At 33.5% G+C, this 19581-nt stretch overlaps 3 protein-coding genes across 7 annotated transcripts; 1 reads left to right on the top strand and 2 right to left on the bottom strand.

Annotated features, from left to right (window-relative positions):
- Positions 1–506: 506 nt before the first annotated feature.
- LOC130798366 (uncharacterized) lies at positions 507–3526 on the bottom strand. Its single transcript, XM_057661308.1, has 5 exons — positions 3249–3526; positions 2126–2224; positions 1925–2033; positions 1550–1831; positions 507–869 (listed from the first exon to the last, which is right to left on the bottom strand). Exons 1-4 carry the CDS (start codon positions 3446–3448, stop codon positions 1664–1666), a joined length of 576 nt encoding a protein of 191 aa, XP_057517291.1. The 5' UTR covers positions 3449–3526; the 3' UTR covers positions 507–869; positions 1550–1663.
- A 2979-nt stretch (positions 3527–6505) lies between these two features.
- On the bottom strand, positions 6506–16434 carry LOC130797599 (heavy metal-associated isoprenylated plant protein 2-like). Of its 5 annotated transcripts, none has more exons than XM_057660245.1 (9): positions 16083–16434; positions 15750–15796; positions 14861–15321; positions 13900–14450; positions 12220–12727; positions 11291–11497; positions 11091–11177; positions 7804–7879; positions 6678–7494 (listed from the first exon to the last, which is right to left on the bottom strand). In XM_057660245.1, exons 5-9 carry the CDS (start codon positions 12259–12261, stop codon positions 7160–7162), a joined length of 747 nt encoding a protein of 248 aa, XP_057516228.1. In that variant the 5' UTR covers positions 12262–12727; positions 13900–14450; positions 14861–15321; positions 15750–15796; positions 16083–16434; the 3' UTR covers positions 6678–7159. The 5 variants fall into 5 exon arrangements, with proteins under 5 accessions (XP_057516232.1, XP_057516228.1, XP_057516230.1 ...); XM_057660247.1 differs by having other exon boundaries at positions 12220–12779; XM_057660248.1 differs by having other exon boundaries at positions 15750–15813; positions 16083–16386.
- A 616-nt stretch (positions 16435–17050) lies between these two features.
- LOC130798257 (vacuolar protein 8-like) lies at positions 17051–19205 on the top strand. The gene has a single exon (XM_057661171.1). It carries the CDS (start codon positions 17170–17172, stop codon positions 18856–18858), a length of 1689 nt encoding a protein of 562 aa, XP_057517154.1. The 5' UTR covers positions 17051–17169; the 3' UTR covers positions 18859–19205.
- The last annotated feature ends 376 nt before the right edge of the window (positions 19206–19581 follow it).

Genomic DNA, 19581 nt, shown 5'->3' on the forward strand with positions numbered 1-19581 from the left:
ATCTAACATTGCAAATGATATCTTGATCAAGGATATTCAAGATCCAATTGCATCAATTGCTCATAGCACATACTCTAATCTAATAGGTGCATTGAGTAATGGAAGTCTTTTCTATAATAGGGTTGTTTTAACTCCTACAAATGACATTGTTACCAGAGTTAATGATTATGTATTGTCTATTTTTTCTTTAATACATGATGAGAAAAAAGTGTACTTAAGCTCAGATTCTATAAGCAAAACAAATGGTTTTGTCAACAATCGTAATGATGCATTGATGCATTATCAGTTGAATTTCTAAGTACAATTGGATGTTTTGGTTTACCAAATCATGAAATTAGACTGAAAAAAGGTTTGTCAATTATGTTGCTTAGGAATATTAACCATTCAGTTTGATTGTGCAACTGGTTTGTGCAATGACACAAGACTAGTGATAAGTCGTCTTGGGAAAACATATCATAGAGCCTAAGACTCCAGCATTTTTTGATTTAAAACAAACTCGAGGCATCTTCAAAGGAAGAAAACTAGCAGTTTTTGATTCGGCTTAACTGTGTAAAGAAGTTCGGTTGAAACAAAAAGTATCCTGATTACATGAGAAGCAGATACAACAAGCAGCTTCAATTCTGAATGAGAAACAAAAAGCCGCAAAGCGGTCGTGGTTAGCGTTTGGTATATTCAAAGACTCATTCCAAGAGAAGCCAGCCGCAAAGCGGAGACAGTTAAGTCTATTGGTGTTTCAATAGACATAAACTTCATCGCCTCTTCTTGTTAGACTTGGCAGCATTTGACTTTGATGGAGTAGCCATTATATATCCAAACAAGGCTACAAGAGAGACTGCTGAAAATTGAGGACCAAATTGGGCTACAAGTCTCTGCACAGTTAAATAGTATGTATGAAAACAAACATCCATATCCATTCTACGAAATCTTTTACCAATACAAATTACTGACCAAATGACAAAACATCTCAAGCAATTTCTACGGATCCATGAAATTATGAAACTTTTCCTTGTAGAACTAATACTCCCAATATGGAGGTAAAAAACTTAAAAATCTCCATACGCTCCCTCCTAAACCATCCCCTCTACCATCTTTATCTACCAAAACTACCCCGATACTACTACGCCCTTAAAACCTCTTTTAATGAAAAGTCCTCATAAATTCATAATACCATGATCTAAGGAGTGGGGTGGAACCCTTTTTACATATTCACAAATTTCTAGTACGCTAGAAGTCTTAACAACTGCATGTCTACAACTAGAAACAAACTCATAAGAATTCAAGAGATAATATAGAGATTTACTTAAACAGAAACTACATTATAGCTTATTCAGCACTTTAATATATGCAAGCGCACATCCGTTTATATGTTTGTATACTTCAAACATATAACTATATCATGATAAGAAGTCAAGAACTAGTACAGAAATTTGATTATCAAAATGAATGTGGCGAGTCAAAAAGTATTTAATTATTCCACCCAATATTAACAAGAAAAACACCCTTAAAGAAATTGCATACAGAATTTAGAAGCTTGAATCATGAAACTAACCTTGGCCTGAAAAGGTAAGTTGCCAACAACACACCACCACCAGAAAATTGTTCAAAAAGAAAACATCGAAAACGAAGGTTAGACAATGCCGAAAAAAACGAATAGCCACATAACTTAGAATGATAAATAACAACTAGTATTAATACAGATAAGCAATGAAAACAGTTTTAAAGAGTCCGATATTACTACTGTATTGTTAGAAAGCATTACCAATTCAAGTTTGCTTTCTGACATAGTATCGGCAAGCATGTCTAACGGAAAAATAGGAGTAGAGTATGCAACCTGAAAAGGATTATTATTTTATCAACCCCAGACCAGAGAACAGCAATCAAAGGAAAAAATGGCAAAAATCTGAGCATATTGAAGAAGGCATACCACAGGTGTAGCAATGTTGGGGATGCGAAATGTAATCACAGCTGGGGAACCCTGAAATGGGCCTTTCACTCGTGGCTCCAGCTCAATTGAGTGAGAAACAATAGCTCCACTGTGAATAACAAAATATAGCTTATGAAAGTCAGAAGACTCATGATTAAGCAACGCACATAGAGCAGCAGAAAGCCATAAATAATCACTCACGCATCAAGGCTTTCCCATGTTCTTGAAAAGTTGCCGCTGACTACATCAAATGAGTCCATTGGCCAGCTCTTGTCAGCAAGGCTTACATCATATACAGTGCTGGAAGGTGGAAACATTTTTCAAGAACAAATACACGTTAGACAAATTCAATTTTTGGCTATTCCGTGAGATTTGCTATATTTCTATTTTTGGCTATGTCATACACTTTTTAATTTTCATTAGCACATTTCATTTATCTTTTCATCTCATCTACACATCTCTTTCATCTTTCCTATAAAGCATCAGTTTCCCTCTTTTTCCTAACATATACTTTTAGCAAAAGTTGTGGGATGGAGGGATTATCTCACTATAGACCTCACGTTCACCCAAAATATATCTTTATTCCTCTATATTCAAGTGTAGTCCCTAGAGGTTCAATGAATCTATTGTAGTCCCTACATTCTATTGTAGTCCCTAGACATTGGAGGGGTTCTCCAAGGGGTGATCCGGGAGAGCTCACATGCGTTGTGCATCCTGAATAAAGTACCAGCTTCTTCACATTCTCTTTGGATCAAGAAGTCACTTTAAAGGACTCCAAACATCACATCTAGTATAAGACTTTTGATCTTTTCTCAACAGCCAATTGTGTCCTAACCCCTCATGAGACAGGAACAGCAAGCAACAACAGAGTCTTGGTTGATGATAAAAACTATTGGATTAACAGTTCACAACCTTCATAAGTTGTATTATATCCAAAAAAAATTCCTCGAAAAACAACTAGTTTATCATTAGTTTTTTAATCTGCAGTTCTGCACCCAATTCATGATCATAAGTACTACGATATCCATATTTAAAGTTCTTAACATCATTTCATTTCCTAATTCCATCATTATGCAACCATTCCACATTTATGATTCTCCCAACAACATATCCTAATTCTCCCAACAACTTAACACTCTCCCTTAATAAATTTTCATTTTTAACAATGCGGCGTCTTAAAAAACTACATGCAAGTGATAACCAAAAACAAGCATTCAATATTTGAACTTGAAATGTACGTAAATTCAAATTCAAAAACAAACAAGATTAAAAATCTTAATAAGAAATGCGGAAGCATAAAAGAGAAAGAGAGTAAAGAATGTACACAGATCCATGGTTGTAGATATCGATAGAAACAGAAATACGTTCCACGCCATTTCTGAGCTTTGAGAGGGTAGCCTTCTTGTGTGCTACAATGAAGGCTGATTCTGAATCCGCAATAGCAGAAGGTAGTAAAGATAATGCAAGCATTACAGCTGCAAAAGCTACGATTATAAACCCTAGTCGATTGATTGGCATCGCCATTGATGAATTTCCAAAGTTTTGAAATTGCAGAGAAAAGCTTTTTGACGTTTTAGAGTTGAAAAGAACGAAGACACAGAAGTAACGAAATTTTGAGGAAAAGGCATTATTTGGAAAATAATAAATTAATGCATATACGTGGCTTTGCTGACATGTCGTTTTGTTATTTGTTGAAAATGTAATTTGATGTGTTTTCAGTTATCGTGCCTGTGAGTTGCAATGCACTTTTGGAAATTGGAAGAGTATTTAATCATTGTTTTCATTTAAAATCTCATTTGTGAGTAATTTAATTTAATTTGTTACTTAATAATCCTTAAATTATTTCTTAACACAGAAAAATGAAATTCAAACTTTTTTTATAGTTATCATTATAATAATAATAAAGTAATGGGCCATTGTAAATTACATGTAGAATTTTTTTAATGTATATTTAAAAATAATATAATTAATTTGTAAATGAATGAATTGTTTAAATAAATATAGATTAATGATGCTTTGAAAGTTAAATATCAAAGATAATAGTTTGTGCATCTTTATTAAATACTACTATTTATTATATTGTTTTTCAAATTTTGATAGTATATGTTATAGTTCCAACTAAAGTTTTTAATGATAGTCAAATAATCATCCTTAACATTTAAGATGTCATTCTTATTCAATGACATTAACTTTGCTTAAAGGAGGGAAAAAATCCCATAAGAAGATGACAACTCATCAATTTTTTGAGTTGCTTATGTCAGCTTTGTTTTGTTTTAGTATATTGTATAGAAAATTGTAATCATAGAGTAGATTGAAATTTATATTATAAATTTAAAATAAGTCTTAGATTAAAAGAAAAATTAAATTATGTTAGTGATTGAAATTAGAATTGAATAAATTAAAATGCAGGACAACAAATAAATAAAATTATAAGAGTCCGTTTGAAAAATGATTGTTAGCTAAATTTATTGGATGAAGCTATATTATAAAGATTTTTTGTGTAAATCTAATTGTTAATTATTCGTTACTTAGTAGTTTTTTTTTTTTTTTATTGTTTAACCAATAAACTGTAAAAGCCAAAACACATATAACATACTAACATTACTTCATAACATCACTTCTAAACTGGTTTTGTTTTGTGTTTTTGTTTGAATTGGTTTTTGAGTTGCTTGAGTTTTATGATTAGTGCGTTGAGTGATTTAGTGTTTTGAGATTTTAAAGTTATACTCCTTTCATGCCACTTATTTAGCATCATTTGTTAGTTTGATCCGTCTCAATCACTCACTTTTTAATTAGAAATATAATGCAAATAAACAATACAAATTCTGAAGTACAAATTTGTATTCTGTTGTATGAATGACAATGGACTCTTTTTGTATGATCATCTAGTTGTAATTTTATGAAAACTTTGCTATTTGTGATATTTTTCTCACAATGGTACTTGAAATTCTATGATGAAATTTACAATGAGATACAAATATCTACATTATCACACTTCGTACAAAATATGTAGATGATATGTGTTCTTGAAAGTTGTATATTGCAAAATCAGAAACTAGACACAGAGTTTATAAAGTTCTTTAAATGTTCAAGTTAGAGAGAAAGAAGCAAGAATACAAGAATTCTCAAAGATTGAATAGTGTAGAATGTCTCTTCTTCTCTTCATGCTACTTCCATTATATATAATATAGCTTCCGTTGCTTTCTGATTCGAACAAGGCACAAAAGTGCTCAAACGAGCCATAGTATGCTCAAATAAGCAGGGTTCTTGCTAGAACAAGCAAGGCTCTTTTGACTCCAGTTTGTTCTGTTTGTTACGTACTTGCTTCGTATGGGTCAATGCACTACAAACTTTAAGTGGTAAACTCGTTTGTTCCACTATAATCATAGTACATGGAAATGTCCTAACTGCTCTAAAGGCCCAACATTTCTTTTAATCACATCCATACGTTTTAACTATCTTTTAATTTTATTCACGTAATTTACTCGTTCTTCATATCTACCTTTTCCTTGAATAAAACGTCTTATTTTTTTTTGCTAGTAATTAAAAAAGACGAAGTAGTACCTTTTGTTGAATTTTGATGGTTTTTGCATTTACCATTATGAAGTTGGTTGGTAGGTTTGATTTGAGTAGATTTAAATGTATAGTTTACATGTTGACATGTTTTGTTCTGGATGTTGGCTAATGGTAGTGATCTAAGTAGTTCTCATTGGGTTTTAGGCACTACATGATGATAAAGATGTGTTCTTCTTGTTGCAAGTTGGTGGGGAATATGCTTATTCTAAAGGGTAAGTTTACTTGATTGATTTGCTGTATTTATCATATCCGGATCCAGTGTTATTTTGTTGTTGAAGCTAGCTAGGTACACCCAAAAATTTAATGTGTATTTCTTCATGGGGAGTTATTTGGGACTTTTTATTGCCAAAGCTTGTGCAGTATGCTATAACTCATGTTTTTCTATCATGATAAGTGGCTAATTCTATCAACAGTTCTATGCTCAATGCCATCACTTATACAGATTTCTGTAGCAAGTTTAGGAGGTTTGTTATGTTTAGTCAAGATGACATTAAATTGAATCCTACTTTTCAGATGAGTCAATTACAGTGCTTAGAAAGGGAATTCATGGTAGAATTTTGGTTTTCCTTTAATCTTCATCCTGAGTTTTTTACACCTATATATGCTTTTGTTTGGCTCATTTTTGCTGTCTTGTAGCTTTATTTTACCCCATTTAAATTTCCCCAAGTTGAAATTTTGAACCACCTTATAACTCAATGACATAGTGCAAACTATCACTTGCATCACCACCGTCCTACGACCGTACTATAAATGTTTTTGAGCTAAGCGCGACCAAAATATAAATAGACATTTGTAAAATCATATGCATTGATCGCAAAAGATGTTTTGCAACCATGACCGAAAGTATATTTTGCACTATGCTCAATAGTGGATGGACCTTTTTGCCATCTAATTGAAAAAGTGATTGCAAACCTTGTGCATTAATTAAATCTAATTTTTAAGGCCCATTTGGTATTAATGTAATTTTCTGTTTTGGTTTTTTGATTTTCATAGTTATTTAATATAAGTTGTATAATGAATCAAAAATCAGTCAAATTCATCAGGAAAACGGTAATTTTGAAAACTCACGACTAAAAAGTGAAATTACTTTTTCTACTTTCGGATTTTGGCTCTTAATTTTCAAAAACTCAAAACCGGAAGCAAAAAACGATAACAAACGGAACCTTAGTTATCACCTTTAAGGTTTAAGGATGTTAGTGAGTAAAGATATCTAGGTGGACATATGCTGAGTTATTTTTTATAATATTAATAGTAACAAATGTCCTTCTGTTGATCTCATGTTTCAAATTGGTGAGAATGTTATCTGTCATAATGTGAGCATCTTCCTTGACTTTCTCCATTGTATTGTAATAAACCGCATCACATGCATTGTATTTGTGTTTAGATGGGTGGTTGTAAAGAGTCTCTTAACTCCTGCACCAATAAGACGTGTGTTGCGGATATGAAAGTTTTGTTTAGTTCACCTAATTTTTATCAAACATTTTGGATCAAATGAAATTGTATACACCCTAGTATTAAACTACACTATTCGAAAAAAAGAAAAAAATACAGGACATACATGAACCAAGGGTAGCTCATTTTCATAAAAAAGGCGTCGAGAATTTTTCTAAAAAGCCTCGAAACTCATAATAGTCACCTGGGGTAGATAGAATCAGGATATCATTGAATGGAGCACTGTCCTGTGTTATCGGACGGGGGGTAATCTACAGCAACTAGGTCACACTGCTTGCACCAGGGTCTATTGCAGCTGCAGGGCAGTGCCAGTGAGCATGAATTTACAGGTTCGTTCCACGTCTTCTGCAGTTGATGGCCGTACAATTGACATGAGCTGCAGTTGCAGTAGGGCCCACATCTTTGCGGTATTGGTGGGCCCACGCTAACGATTTCTGGGGTTTCTCCTACTTTCTTGATTGCCTTAAATATTGGCACTGGCTCAACCTCCCCCACAACTGTAAGTATACCCTTTTCGCCATTCATTTCCAGTTTTTCTACACCTGAATACACACATACATACAGATGTTATCAAGAGAATGTATACATTTTTTATACTGTAGGGTAGAGCTTAGAAACTGGTTAGTTCATGATCTAATGCATGTAGTTCAGGGGTGTTTAAACGATTCAAATGTTGGTACAATCCTGTTTTTTTGTTTGATACACTGTTACGTCATTCACTAATCTTCTTGCGAATCGTGAATCAAAAAGGCGAATTATAGTCTATTTTGAACTATTTTAAGGTCATTTTGAGTGAATTACGAATTTAAAAGACGAATTAACTGGCGAGTTATGTTACGTTGGTTTGATACCTTCAACTTTCGTAACTGCCTGTAGTATTTTTGCCCGACTCTTGTTGTTCCCGTTCCCCAACTTCAGAACTATTCTCTGCACCAACATTTCGTATTAAAAAGATAGTATAATGGGAAAAAGGGTTACAAATTTAGAAAATAGAGAAGAATAACTTCGGTTTGTTTAACCAGAGGCGAGTTTAGAATACTAGTATAGAGTGAATGGAACACTAGCTTCTACCTATATGTATTGAACCAACTCGACTGCTAGTATGTATAATTTAAGGTTCGAGAAGTTGTTACCTTTTTGGCCATTTCTGCGCGCTAAACTGTAGCAAGACGGATATCATCTGACCATTTTCGAACGGTGTAGAATTCCAGAAAAGAGCATGGTTTTGTATTGAACTTGAAAGCAAGTATTCCTATTTCAAGTCAATTTAAAGAAGGAATCCCTGGGTTTGAGGGGTAAATTACGCGGAAAGATCAATTTAATATGATGATCTTTCAAATCCATTGCGTAATGTAATACCTTATTAGATTAAACAAATACAAAGAATTATACCCACTGGTGTCTAAATACTCTTCCGTCCCTTATGCAAAATTCATTACGAACTTAGTCCATTTTATTTAAGTTTGCACCAATTTAAAAATAGTAAATATTTCTCAATGATTGTACTTGATTATACTTATCAAGTAGAAAAACGTACAATTTTTGCATTTATTAAGGTTAGTTCACACTAAAATAGTGTAAACTACGTCCATATAAAACTGTCTTGTCCCTTTAAGTTTACACCATATGATTCGAAAAACCCTAACAGGACAAATAGAGTAATTAGCTTCTTTGAATGGTTCTTTTGAACTTTCATGAAAGGGAGATTTCTAACTACTATTAATTTTCACTTCTTTATAAATCATTTTTTTGAATATATATATGCATCCGAAATTATATTGAAATTTTCATTTTGTCTTTTTGGAAACTACCAAGTTGAATAATTTAGGGATTGATTATTATGAAATATATAATTTAGACAAAGCTATGAAGTTAATTTGCTGACTGTTGGTCTGTGAAGCTCAAAAGAGAATTGAGTATTTAATTATTGGGGGCTCGCATTGCACTTAGCAGTTTCTGAATGGAAAAGTAGATACTTTTCATGTCCTTCTGAAAAAACAAATTATTTAGTTTAAATATCTAAAATCTTTTTTAGTTAGATAGTGCTCTGTAGTCTCTTGGTCTTACTAAAATAAACTCTTGAGTTGTTTGTAATAGTTAGTCTCTAGAGAGACTGTGTCTTTAAAAGACATTTTTAGATCCAATTCATTAAAATTTAATTAAATTAAAAAATAATAATGGACTAAGTAAATTAGAGATGGTCCTTTATAAGAATTTGTGTGTTCATAAAATGGTTGTATGATTATAAGTTGAAGTTGTTGAATTTTTGATTAATTTGAAATCAGTTGTTTTTCCCTTTGAAATTATTTTAGTCTGTTCATTTTACTTTATTTCTCTCGTCACTTTTTTTTATAAAAAAATTTCTTTTAATATCTACGCTAAATAAATGATCTCACCTATTCTAATTTACTCATTTTTCTTAATTTCTCTACCGGTTTTTGGGCAAAATTGACAGGGAAAAGAGAATAGTAAAATTAGTCATATAGTGAAAAAATAAATATATAAAGAGCAAATTGAGTAAAATATAATGATTACTCCTATAATTTTACAATATAAGATGACTACTGTTCTGCTTCTTTCTGTGAAGAACTACTTTGAATCATTCAATACGAATTAACCAACTTCACCAACCTTCATCACTTTTATTATATTTGTAGTCTAAAATTTTCATTGGCTGTGAGCTTAAGAGGCAAACAAGCTCACAGGCTCACAGCCAAACATGGATCATATAATTTATTTGAATTATTTTTAAAAGTACATTTTATTCAACTTAATTTATCAATAATACATAGTGTTTATGACAGTTCAGGCATTCTATTTCAAATCTTGTAAAATCCACATCTGTCTGTTTTGTGCTAACCTTAACTAAAAGAGTTGTAATTTGGCCAATTCCAATTCTAAGTTTCTACGACTTTCCAAACACTTCATTTAGGCAATTCAAAATTTAGAAATGAATCCATGATTACCAAACAAGCCATAAGTTTATGAGTAACCTGAGATCGTCTCTGACTCATATAAGAAGCCTAAATTCAATAAAATGAGTGCTTTATATACAAAACTGTTAATTTTAGCCTCCAAAATGAAGTGTTAAGTATTAAACATCTAAAAATATGTATTTTAAGTATGAAATTAAATGTTCTAATCAATTAATTTGGATTATTTAATCCAATACAAAACTCTGACTATAAGTCTTAAACGAGAATTTGTACAGGTTTATTTGGCATAAATGTCCCACTTCATTTTCCCTTTTGTCCCCTAAATTTGCTATTAAAAGGTTTGACTCAAATATTTAGAGGTATGACAACTAATTAAATTATCTATATGATATTAAATGAAAGAAGAAACGTGTGATCAATAATTAATGAAAATAATGAAAACTTTTCTATAAAAAGAAATATTACAAGTCAAATAGAACGAAAAAAAAATGTAAAAAACTTACAAAAACTAGAGAGTAATGACAACCAAAGTCACAAGCTGAAGCTTCAAGACTTCAAATATCCACCCAAATAGTGAAATTGGGCTATTACTCGCTCTGCCCAATTCAATTTGCATTTAATTTCTATTCACTATCATCACACTTATTCTGCACTCTTTACTCTTTTCATAATGATCCTCTTAGTTCCTCATTCTTCGCTTGAAATCTCATTCACAAATTCAATCTGGTTTTTAATCTCAATACTCATCCACTCATTTCTTAACCACAATTGTCATTTGTCTTATTCAACTAAATTAATGTTCAAACCTATATAAAATACTACAAATTGTACAATTCACTGTTAAGAAAAAACGGCCCATGCAAAATAGTCTTTCAGCAATCCAGTTTCCTCCACAGAGTAGCTTTTAATCTTTGTTCTATTGTTCATAAAAGTATGTTAAACTTTTCAAGTTAGCTACATTTGCAGCCTTGCAGTTGCATATCCATATTATTTTTAAATTTTACCAAAAAAACCTCCAATATTACTGAGAATACGGCTCAAGAACAGTTTTTACCTCTCCAAGCAACTCTACATTCTTGAGTCTACACAATATGAACGTTATGATCTTTCTTTGATCCAAGGAATCGCTTGGCAAGAACTAGTTTAAAAAAACAGTCTTATTCGCTTGGCAAGAACTTAAGATAAGGACAATAATGGCTTACCACAAGGTTTCGTGTGCTGTGACAGCGTAAATCCCAGTCATAAACGCCAGCATGGTGCCATATAAGGATTGCATGAGTATGAACACACTACGATCAACCAAAAAGTATGACATATCTCGTTCAGAAATCATAGACCAGATCAAGCAAAACAAGACCAGCATGGATGTGCACATGGCATATACATCTGCAAGTAAGAATACCATAAATGGCGCTTTCTTTGCTAGGGTGGCGTAGCCAGTATTGCTGTTGAGCCCGCCAGGGAGTGTAAATGCAGCCGCAAATGTGATTGTTGCCAATAAAGCTGCAACTACTGAGAGTGTATTTCTCATTTGATCCAGATTCGTTTTTGGTTGTACATATGTTGTTTTTTGATATGGGTTTACTTTAATTTGTTTGCACATAGTCGCCTGCAAGTAATTATGTCTTTCATCAGCATAAAGAAAAAGATCACCCGATTGAAAAGAATGCTGTTCGTAGAAGTAGGAAGGAAGACTTTATCGTTCATAGGAAGTGACAAAGTGTTGACATGTTCAGACATTCAGTAAAAGAAGTCCTAAATAATATACTTCCTCCGTATCAAGTTAGTATCCTTGGTCGCGCAAGAGTAAAAATTATAAAAAATTAATATTGTGAAGATATGTATTAGAAGAAGGAATAATTACCGTGAATATTATAACCTTTTGTTAATTTCTCTATGATAATACAAACTATTGATTAACCATGAATAATATCAACTTAAAGTAGTGTTTTCCTAGAAAATCCCTAACATGTTAAAAATCAAACTATAGATAATTATAAAACAAAAAAATTGGTAAATTAGTTTATAAACTAAAGTTGGTATCATTCTAGGAAAATACTTCCTAAATTGGTATTATTTATGGTTAATCAATAGTTGATATTATTGTAGGAAAATTAATAAGAATGTTGTATTATTTATGGTAATTTTTCCTTAGAAGAATCAAACAGAATTCTACTTGACTATGCATTTTCTTATACATAAAGAATAAAAAGTGAAACAATAGTATTTATTGATGAATAATGGCCGGTGTAAGTGTAGCAACAAATTCCAACCAGAGTAGTATATTGAAAACATGGATTCAAATAAGAACAATGAACTAGTAGAACATACCCAGTCGTCGCCTTCTTTCCAAAGCTTAGCAAGCAAGTCCATGGCACTTTTACCAGTATTGTCCTTAATGTTTCTCTCTACCTCAGGGTCAATGAGCAATGCCTTAGCTAGAAGTTTGTCCTTCCTCTCCAATGCTCGATGCAAAGGCGTTGCACCTTCTTTATCAGTTGTATTTTTAAGCTCTGTAATTGATGGAAATTTTAAGAAGTCCAAGTAATCTCGATAAGTTGCCAATTTGATGTGGTGCAAAGGAGTGTCGATTTCTTCACGACAGACCTCTTAAAGATCTTTACAAGAATCGATGAAGGCATACACAGACCAGGTTTCATCTCTCTTACATGCTAAAGTCCAGTTGAAAGTTTCTTTCTGGATTAAAAAAGGGTTCATCAACAAATTCACAAGCCATGGAACATCATTTTTTTGGCTTCATCTAGTGCAGTTCTTCCCCTGTCATCTCGCATGTTCATCATCCACCAAAATCTCTCAAGTAATCGCTTACTTGTTTTCTCTTTATCCAAGAAAAACATTGAGCATGATCATCAAATTTAGGTAACAAAGACCTCGCAGATCAAATAAACATCTCATATGTATAAGAAAAGTATTACTACTTGCATAATCCTAGGCTTTAACTTCCTAAAACATAGTTTTATGACTTCTTTGTTGGAGCTTAGGCTATGTTCTCCCTACTATTACAATTTAGGAAAAATAATTGAAAATAATCTAACATTACACTTATCCGCAATCAATAATCTCACATATTGATTATTTTCTAATAATCTGATCTTTTATATGATTTGCTCCCACCATATCCGGTGTGGGAGCAGAAGGGTGGGGATGTGATGGTCTTGGGGTGGGGCTGTAGTAGTTCAGATCAATGGATATAGCAAAGGTTGGATTATTGAATAAGAATCCAAAGGTGAAATTATTCGCAGCGGATGAATGAAATGTTAGATTGTTTTCGACAATATTTCCTATAATTTGTATATATTCAAGACTAATTCAGATTTACACACTATTCACTTAACAATTTCCACCATTACATTTGGTATTGTACTAAGAGGGTGTGTGGCAAGAGGGATTTGAGGAAGGGAATAGGAATTAAGATAAAAATCTCAACTCCTTATTTGTTTACAAGGAAAGGGAATAGGAAATGTATTTAGGGGGGTGTTTGTTTAAAGGGACTTGGGTGTAGGGAATGAGAATTTATAAAAAGTCTCATGTACATTTTTGTTTAAAAGGAAGGGGAATGGGAAAGGGACATAAATTTGATCAAAGTCCCCAGATTAAATGTCCCCAGTTTAAGTCTCATGTTAAAAATCTCACAATTCTAATTCCCTCTAAACAAACACCAATTTCATAAAGTCCGTAAGAAAAATGTCCTTAGGGAGGGCATGTGTTTGAGGTTGAGACATTAGCCCCAAAGTCTCAACAAAAAGTCTAAAATAACAAACAAGGGATGGCACTTTTTCTTAGCTCTAGAGTCTCGTCTCAAGTCTCTAACTAAAAGTCTCACAATTCTCATTCACAAATCCAATCGCCTAACACCCCCTAATGTTACTATATGAGATTTAAGTTGTATTTTACACCCATAAATAAACAAATAGAAAAATCAGGATAAGGAGATTAAGGGTACATGTATGTTTTTTTACCCTAACAAAAATAAAGTTATCAGAATAGTACCTGAACAGGATGTCAATAAATGAAGCAAAGTTTGTCCATCATTGCGACGTAGCATGGTGTAACAAGGATTTGGATGAATATTCAAAATCTCTTCGACCATTTTTTCACATCCACTGTAAACAGCAGCAAAGAGTGGGCTCTCACCCTTATTGTTGCTTATCTCGCATAATGTTGGATCGACTGATAAGAAATACAGCGCATGTTCTTCAAGTCTAGAATAGAGAGCCATGTGCAAAATAGTATCCCCATTTTTAGACTGCATTTTCCATGGAGGTATCAGGCAATCTACATCTCCGATTAGGTGTTGCTGGTAATAATCTACGAGAGCTTGCACAAATACAATATTTGGAATCATCATCACGAGGTGTAATGTATTCACATCTTTCATGCAGATCAAGTCCCTAAAGACTTTGAACCTCGCAGCATCAGGGAAGTCTCCCTTATCTAAAAGCAACTCTAATGCTCAATTGATCCTTCCTTTCCCCATTGGCGAAGCACATTGATGTCGAGGCAGTCTAGGTGCTTCTTAAAGAGCAGTTTTGTAACATTTTCTGTCATTCAGAAACTTCAATATAATTTCTAACAGATACTCTCTTTGAATTCGGTACACCACATCTAAAAAGCTCTCACTTTAATTTGCTTAATTTAGCAATTCAAAGGGATTGAGGAGTAAATATTAGTCTATGTAATCTCAAGAACAATCTCTGCACCGCCTAGTAGGGTCATTCTTAATTTATACCTCATATTTCTTCAATATTTAATATCAACATATCAAATACTCAATATAAGTGATCCATATTCCATACATGCATGATAAATTAATGATTAAACCGTCAATGTGTAATCTATATTGATCAATAGCATACATGAATGTCATATATGAATCACTATCATTGAATATTGAATGTGCTGATATTGAATACGGAGATGTGGTATTGAGTACAAGTATATAGGGACAGACCTGAGCATCTAGGAGCAACATGAAGAGCACTGGAGCCGTCTTGGCTGCTAAGACCATACGAGCAGTCGCAGTTCAATATCTTCTCAGCAACTTGGCTATACCCTTTTTGAACAGCAAGGAAAAGCAGGCTGTTGCCATCTTCATCAAGCATGGAGCAATGCAAATCCATATCCATTGACAATATATCAATTGAACATTGCTCCTCTTGACCATAGTGAATAGCAAAATGCAAAGGAGTTTGTTTAGTGGTGTTATTTTCCTCCGTGCGGTTAGTAAGTGCTAACCAAGGTTTGTTAATAATAGGTGGGCCGGAATATGACTTGTAATACCCAAGCATTATCCTCACTATTTCCGTACGACCATGCTTTACCGCCTCGTGAAGAGGATTCCATCCAAAACGGTGTTGTTGGGATGTTGAACAAGGTGAGTTGGTAATATTCTTAAGGCTTCCCACAAGAACTCTGCGTTTTTCCAAAAAGATGCAATGTGGAAGATATTACATTCACATAAACTTTTACCAAAACTTTCCACAAAACCACACCATTTTTTTTTAAATTACAAATCAGTTAATCAACAATAGGTCAACTTCACCTAGGACAACTGATCTTCTCTTTTTACGGATGAAAATAATTATTAATAACTCTTTTAATTTGTATATCCTTTTCCCATACTTAACCTACATATGAAAAATGAATTAAGAAGCAAATTAACTCCTTGAACTAAAAAAATCAACTTATATGCCTTAAATTTGCTAATGGTTTAAATTTCCATTACACATTATAAATTAGCAAATTTATTAAAATTACATATGACACCAAAGATCATCATTATCATATTCATAAAAGCTATAATTAGGGTTTGGATAGGGATTGAAGATGGCAAACCCTACCTTGTTAAAAAAATTGCGGCTAGTGTGACGATCAGTTCGATGAAGACCTGCAAATATTGGAAATCTAAAATTCATTATGAAAAATTCGCAATAACATTAAATAGAAGTAATTAGAAAATATTGAGAGCAAGTGATATTTCATATTTTCGATCTGCGACTTTGTTGTACTTGTATCGCAGTGGCAAGCTAGGGTTGGCTAGTGTCGACCAAGGCGCTCTCAATTATTGAAACTATCCTCAATTATAAGGAAGTTTTATGAATTGTTGTTCTTCGAATTACTATCCCTGATATGAACTAAAAACATCCCAAACAAAGAAAGAGATAGAAAATTACCTCAAACTTTTACTTCCTCTGAAGACTGAAGTTGTTGATTCATCTGATAATTGAATTGGTTTTGAACTGATGCTGAAATTCATCTACAGCACTGCAAATATGGATGAATATAAAAATGGAATGCAATTTTATTCCTCTATGGTTCCTTTATCTTCTACTATTCTACAGATTAACAGATCTATCTGACATTACGTTGAAAATTTAGGAAAGAAAATAAACGCAGTTTCTTTTTCTTCATTATTTTAAGCTCAACTTGCATTATACTTCTAATATTGTAAAAAATAATGAGGTATAGTGTGCGAATGGCAAGCCTGATTAATAATAAGTATTACTATTTATGGCCACCTTTATTTGATTTAGTCTTGTTCAAATATTTATTTTTTAATTTATTGGTGGTAAACTTATTGCACCTCATAATACAAATATATCATTTTTATGAGTTTTTTTTTTGTTAGTAAGTAACATTTAGACTAATCGTAACATATTTGAATTATTTAGTTGATTGGTCATATTAAATTTATCAAGTATAATTTGAGCAAATCATAGCTTATTCAAAAGACAGGAGTAATTTTTATAAATTTAAGTAAAATAAAAAATTATATATAATTTAAAAAAAATGTCATAATCTGACTTAGTTGAAGTTTTGAGAATTCATGTTGAAGAAAAGTCAAAGGACATATAGTCTAAGTCCAAACCGAGGGTGAAAGTTAAAAAAAATTGAATTTTTATTTCAGCAAAATTGGAACATGCATAATACTCTTTTATTGACAAATTTTTTATTAAGACTGTCTCACTGTGAGACGATTTAATATGAACTTACCCATTTAACTTTAAGTTGCTTTTATGGACTCATCTTATTCTCCTATATAAAATTATTTCAATTTTATTTGAGTCCAACTTTAGTTTAAAGCGCGTGAAATACAGACGTTGAAAAGCGCGAATTAAATTAGATATCAATAATTTCGCCCCATATTTTCCCCAATCTCATTATCCTTCATACATCTCAAGTCTCATCGCTTACCTCTTGTCTCTATCCCACCTTCTTTCTCTCTCCTAAACCATTGACCGTTTTCTCTCTACATCCGCCATGAAAGAACCTTCAACACCTCCAGAAAACCACGACCTACTCAACTACTCTACTCAACTACTTACCTCTCTTCTCGAAACACATCTCCCTCTAATCTACCATTTCAAAACTAAATGGTCTTCAATCCGAACTAAACTTACTTCACTCCAATCTCACCTCGCCGACCTCGCTGACTCTTCTCATTCTCTCTCCTCCAACTCTCTCTCTATCTCCGTTCTTTCGTCTCTCTCATCAGCACTTTCCGACGCCATATCCCTCGCCGGGAAATGCTCCGACGTTAACTCACTTCCCGACGGGAAACTACGTACTCAAAGTGATATTGATTCTCTTTGTTCTAAACTCGATAGGATAAATAAAGATTGTGAGATCTTGCTTCGTAGTGGAGTTCTTGTTGGAGATAGTGCTGTTGTTGTTTCGAAGGAGAATAATTCGGTGAAAGAGGTTTATAGAATTGAAGTTAGGAATTTATTGACTCGGCTTCAGATTGGTACTACTGAGTCGAAGAACTTGGCGATGGACTCACTTTTAGGGTTACTTAATGAAGATGATAAAAATGTTTTGAGGGCTGTTGATCAAGGGGTTGTTCCTGCTCTCGTGCGTTTACTTGATTCTACTTCGCCGGAAATGAGAGAGAAAATCGTTGCTGCGATTGCTAGGGTTTCGAGGGTTGATAGTTGTAAAAATTTGTTAATTGCTGAGGGTTTATTGTTGTTGAATCAATTAATTAGAGTGATTGAATCTGGAAGTGGCTCTGCGAAAGAGAAAGCGTGTGCTGTACTTGAAGCGTTGAGTTTTTCAAAGGAAAACGCGAGAGCAATCGGTTGTAGAGGCGGAATCTCGTCGTTATTAGAAATTTGTCATGGCGGAACTCCCAGTTCTCAAGCTATGGCAGCGGGTGTTTTGAGGAATTTAGCTCAATTTGAAGAAATTAAAGAGAATTTCGTGGAAGAAAATGCGATTCCCGTGTTGTTTGCCTTGTCGGACACTGGTACAACACTGGCTCGGGAGAACGCGATCGGATGTTTGTCAAATTTGGTGTATAACGATGAAACATTGAAGGTGTTGGTTGCTAGAGAAGGCGGAGTTGAGAGTTTGAAGAATTATTGGGATTCCACTTCAATAGGCAGGGGTTTAGAGCCTGCTGTTGAATTTTTAAGGAATTTAGCATCTTATCATCCAATCGGTGAAGTCTTGATTTTTGAGGGATTTCCATTAAGGTTATTGCCATTGTTGAATTGTGGGGTTTTAGCAGTAAGAATTGCAGCTGCTGGAGCAGTTTATGAATTGGGATTTTGCTCAAAAGCAAGGAGAGAAATGGGCGAATGTGGGTGTGTTTCTGCCCTTGTGAGAATGTTGGATGGGAAAGCCATTGAAGAAAGAGAAGCAGCTGCCAAAGCACTGTCGAATTTATTAGTCTGTACCTTTAATAGGAAGATATTCAGGAAGGAAGAGAGGGGGATAGTGAGTACAGTTCAATTGTTGGATCCATTCTCTAAGAATTTTGATAAGAAATGGCCAATTGCAGTTTTGGCTACTCTGGTAAGCTCTAAGAAGTGCAGAAAACAAATGGTTGGTGCTGGAGTTTGTGTATACTTACTAAAGCTCGGTGAGCTCAAAGTTGAGGGTGCAAAGAAGCTTCTTGATAGTTTAGACCGAGGTAAACTATGGGGCGTTTTCCCCCGGTCATGATGATCAGATTGAATCAGAAAAACTGGGTACTTTTTTCTTTATGTATAATTCTTTTGAGCTGTTTTTTTGTGCGTGCTTGTCTGGCTTACCGGTTAATTTTCTACTAATTTCTTGTTCATATTTGTTAGAGAACTTGTGACAGGAGAAAGGCCAATTGTGAGTAATAATAGTTGTAGGTTATCTAATTGTTCGATGACATCTTTGCTTGTAGATCTTTGGTGATGACACAAACCTGGATTGATTTTGTATCTTTTAAACCTCTTAATAAAGAAACAATCTCTGTTTCTTCAATTTGGGAAATGAACAATGAATGTAACAGAAGTTTATTATTTCAGGTATAAATTTTACTTGAAATCTTCATTCATGTTTTCCCTGAGTAGACTAGGATCTTGAATCTTAATGTATTGTTCTGTTTGCATCATTTGAGGTTTTTTCCCCCTTTCTTTCTATATTTTGTACTGCACATATAAATGAATAGTGACTAATGAGGTATTTAAAACAGACACGACGATCCAATATTCATCCGACTTTGTAATCGAATCCAATTTATCCCGACTTAAACTAGATTTACAAGCAAAAACCAACGTGGACACAAAACTCAATTTAGAACCAACTCGAACACCTGACCCGAGAAGGGGCCGATGATCTGAATGAACACCTCTTGCTACGTTATTGCATATAGTATTAGAGATCCAAGGATACTTGTCCCTAGAGCTATAGCCT

Source organism: Amaranthus tricolor, chromosome 13 (genome assembly GCF_026212465.1).
Source record: "Amaranthus tricolor cultivar Red isolate AtriRed21 chromosome 13, ASM2621246v1, whole genome shotgun sequence".
Lineage (NCBI taxonomy): Eukaryota > Viridiplantae > Streptophyta > Magnoliopsida > Caryophyllales > Amaranthaceae > Amaranthus > Amaranthus tricolor.

Coding starts and splice junctions, on each gene's coding strand:
- LOC130798257 (XM_057661171.1), top strand. CDS start 17,170: ATGAAAGAACCTTCAACACCTCCAGAAAACCACGACCTACTCAACTAC.
- LOC130798366 (XM_057661308.1), bottom strand. CDS start 3,448: ATGGCGATGCCAATCAATCGACTAGGGTTTATAATCGTAGCTTTTGCA. Junction 2,225..3,248: donor ATCTACAACCATGGATCTGT/GTACATTCTTTA, acceptor TCCACCTTCCAG/CACTGTATATGATGTAAGCC. Junction 2,034..2,125: donor ACATGGGAAAGCCTTGATGC/GTGAGTGATTAT, acceptor TGTTATTCACAG/TGGAGCTATTGTTTCTCACT.
- LOC130797599 (XM_057660245.1), bottom strand. CDS start 12,261: ATGGACTTGCTTGCTAAGCTTTGGAAAGAAGGCGACGACTGG. Junction 7,880..11,090: donor ACAGCACACGAAACCTTGTG/GTAAGCCATTAT, acceptor ATGTTGGTGCAG/AGAATAGTTCTGAAGTTGGG. Junction 7,495..7,803: donor GGCAGTTACGAAAGTTGAAG/GTATCAAACCAA, acceptor GTGTGTATTCAG/GTGTAGAAAAACTGGAAATG.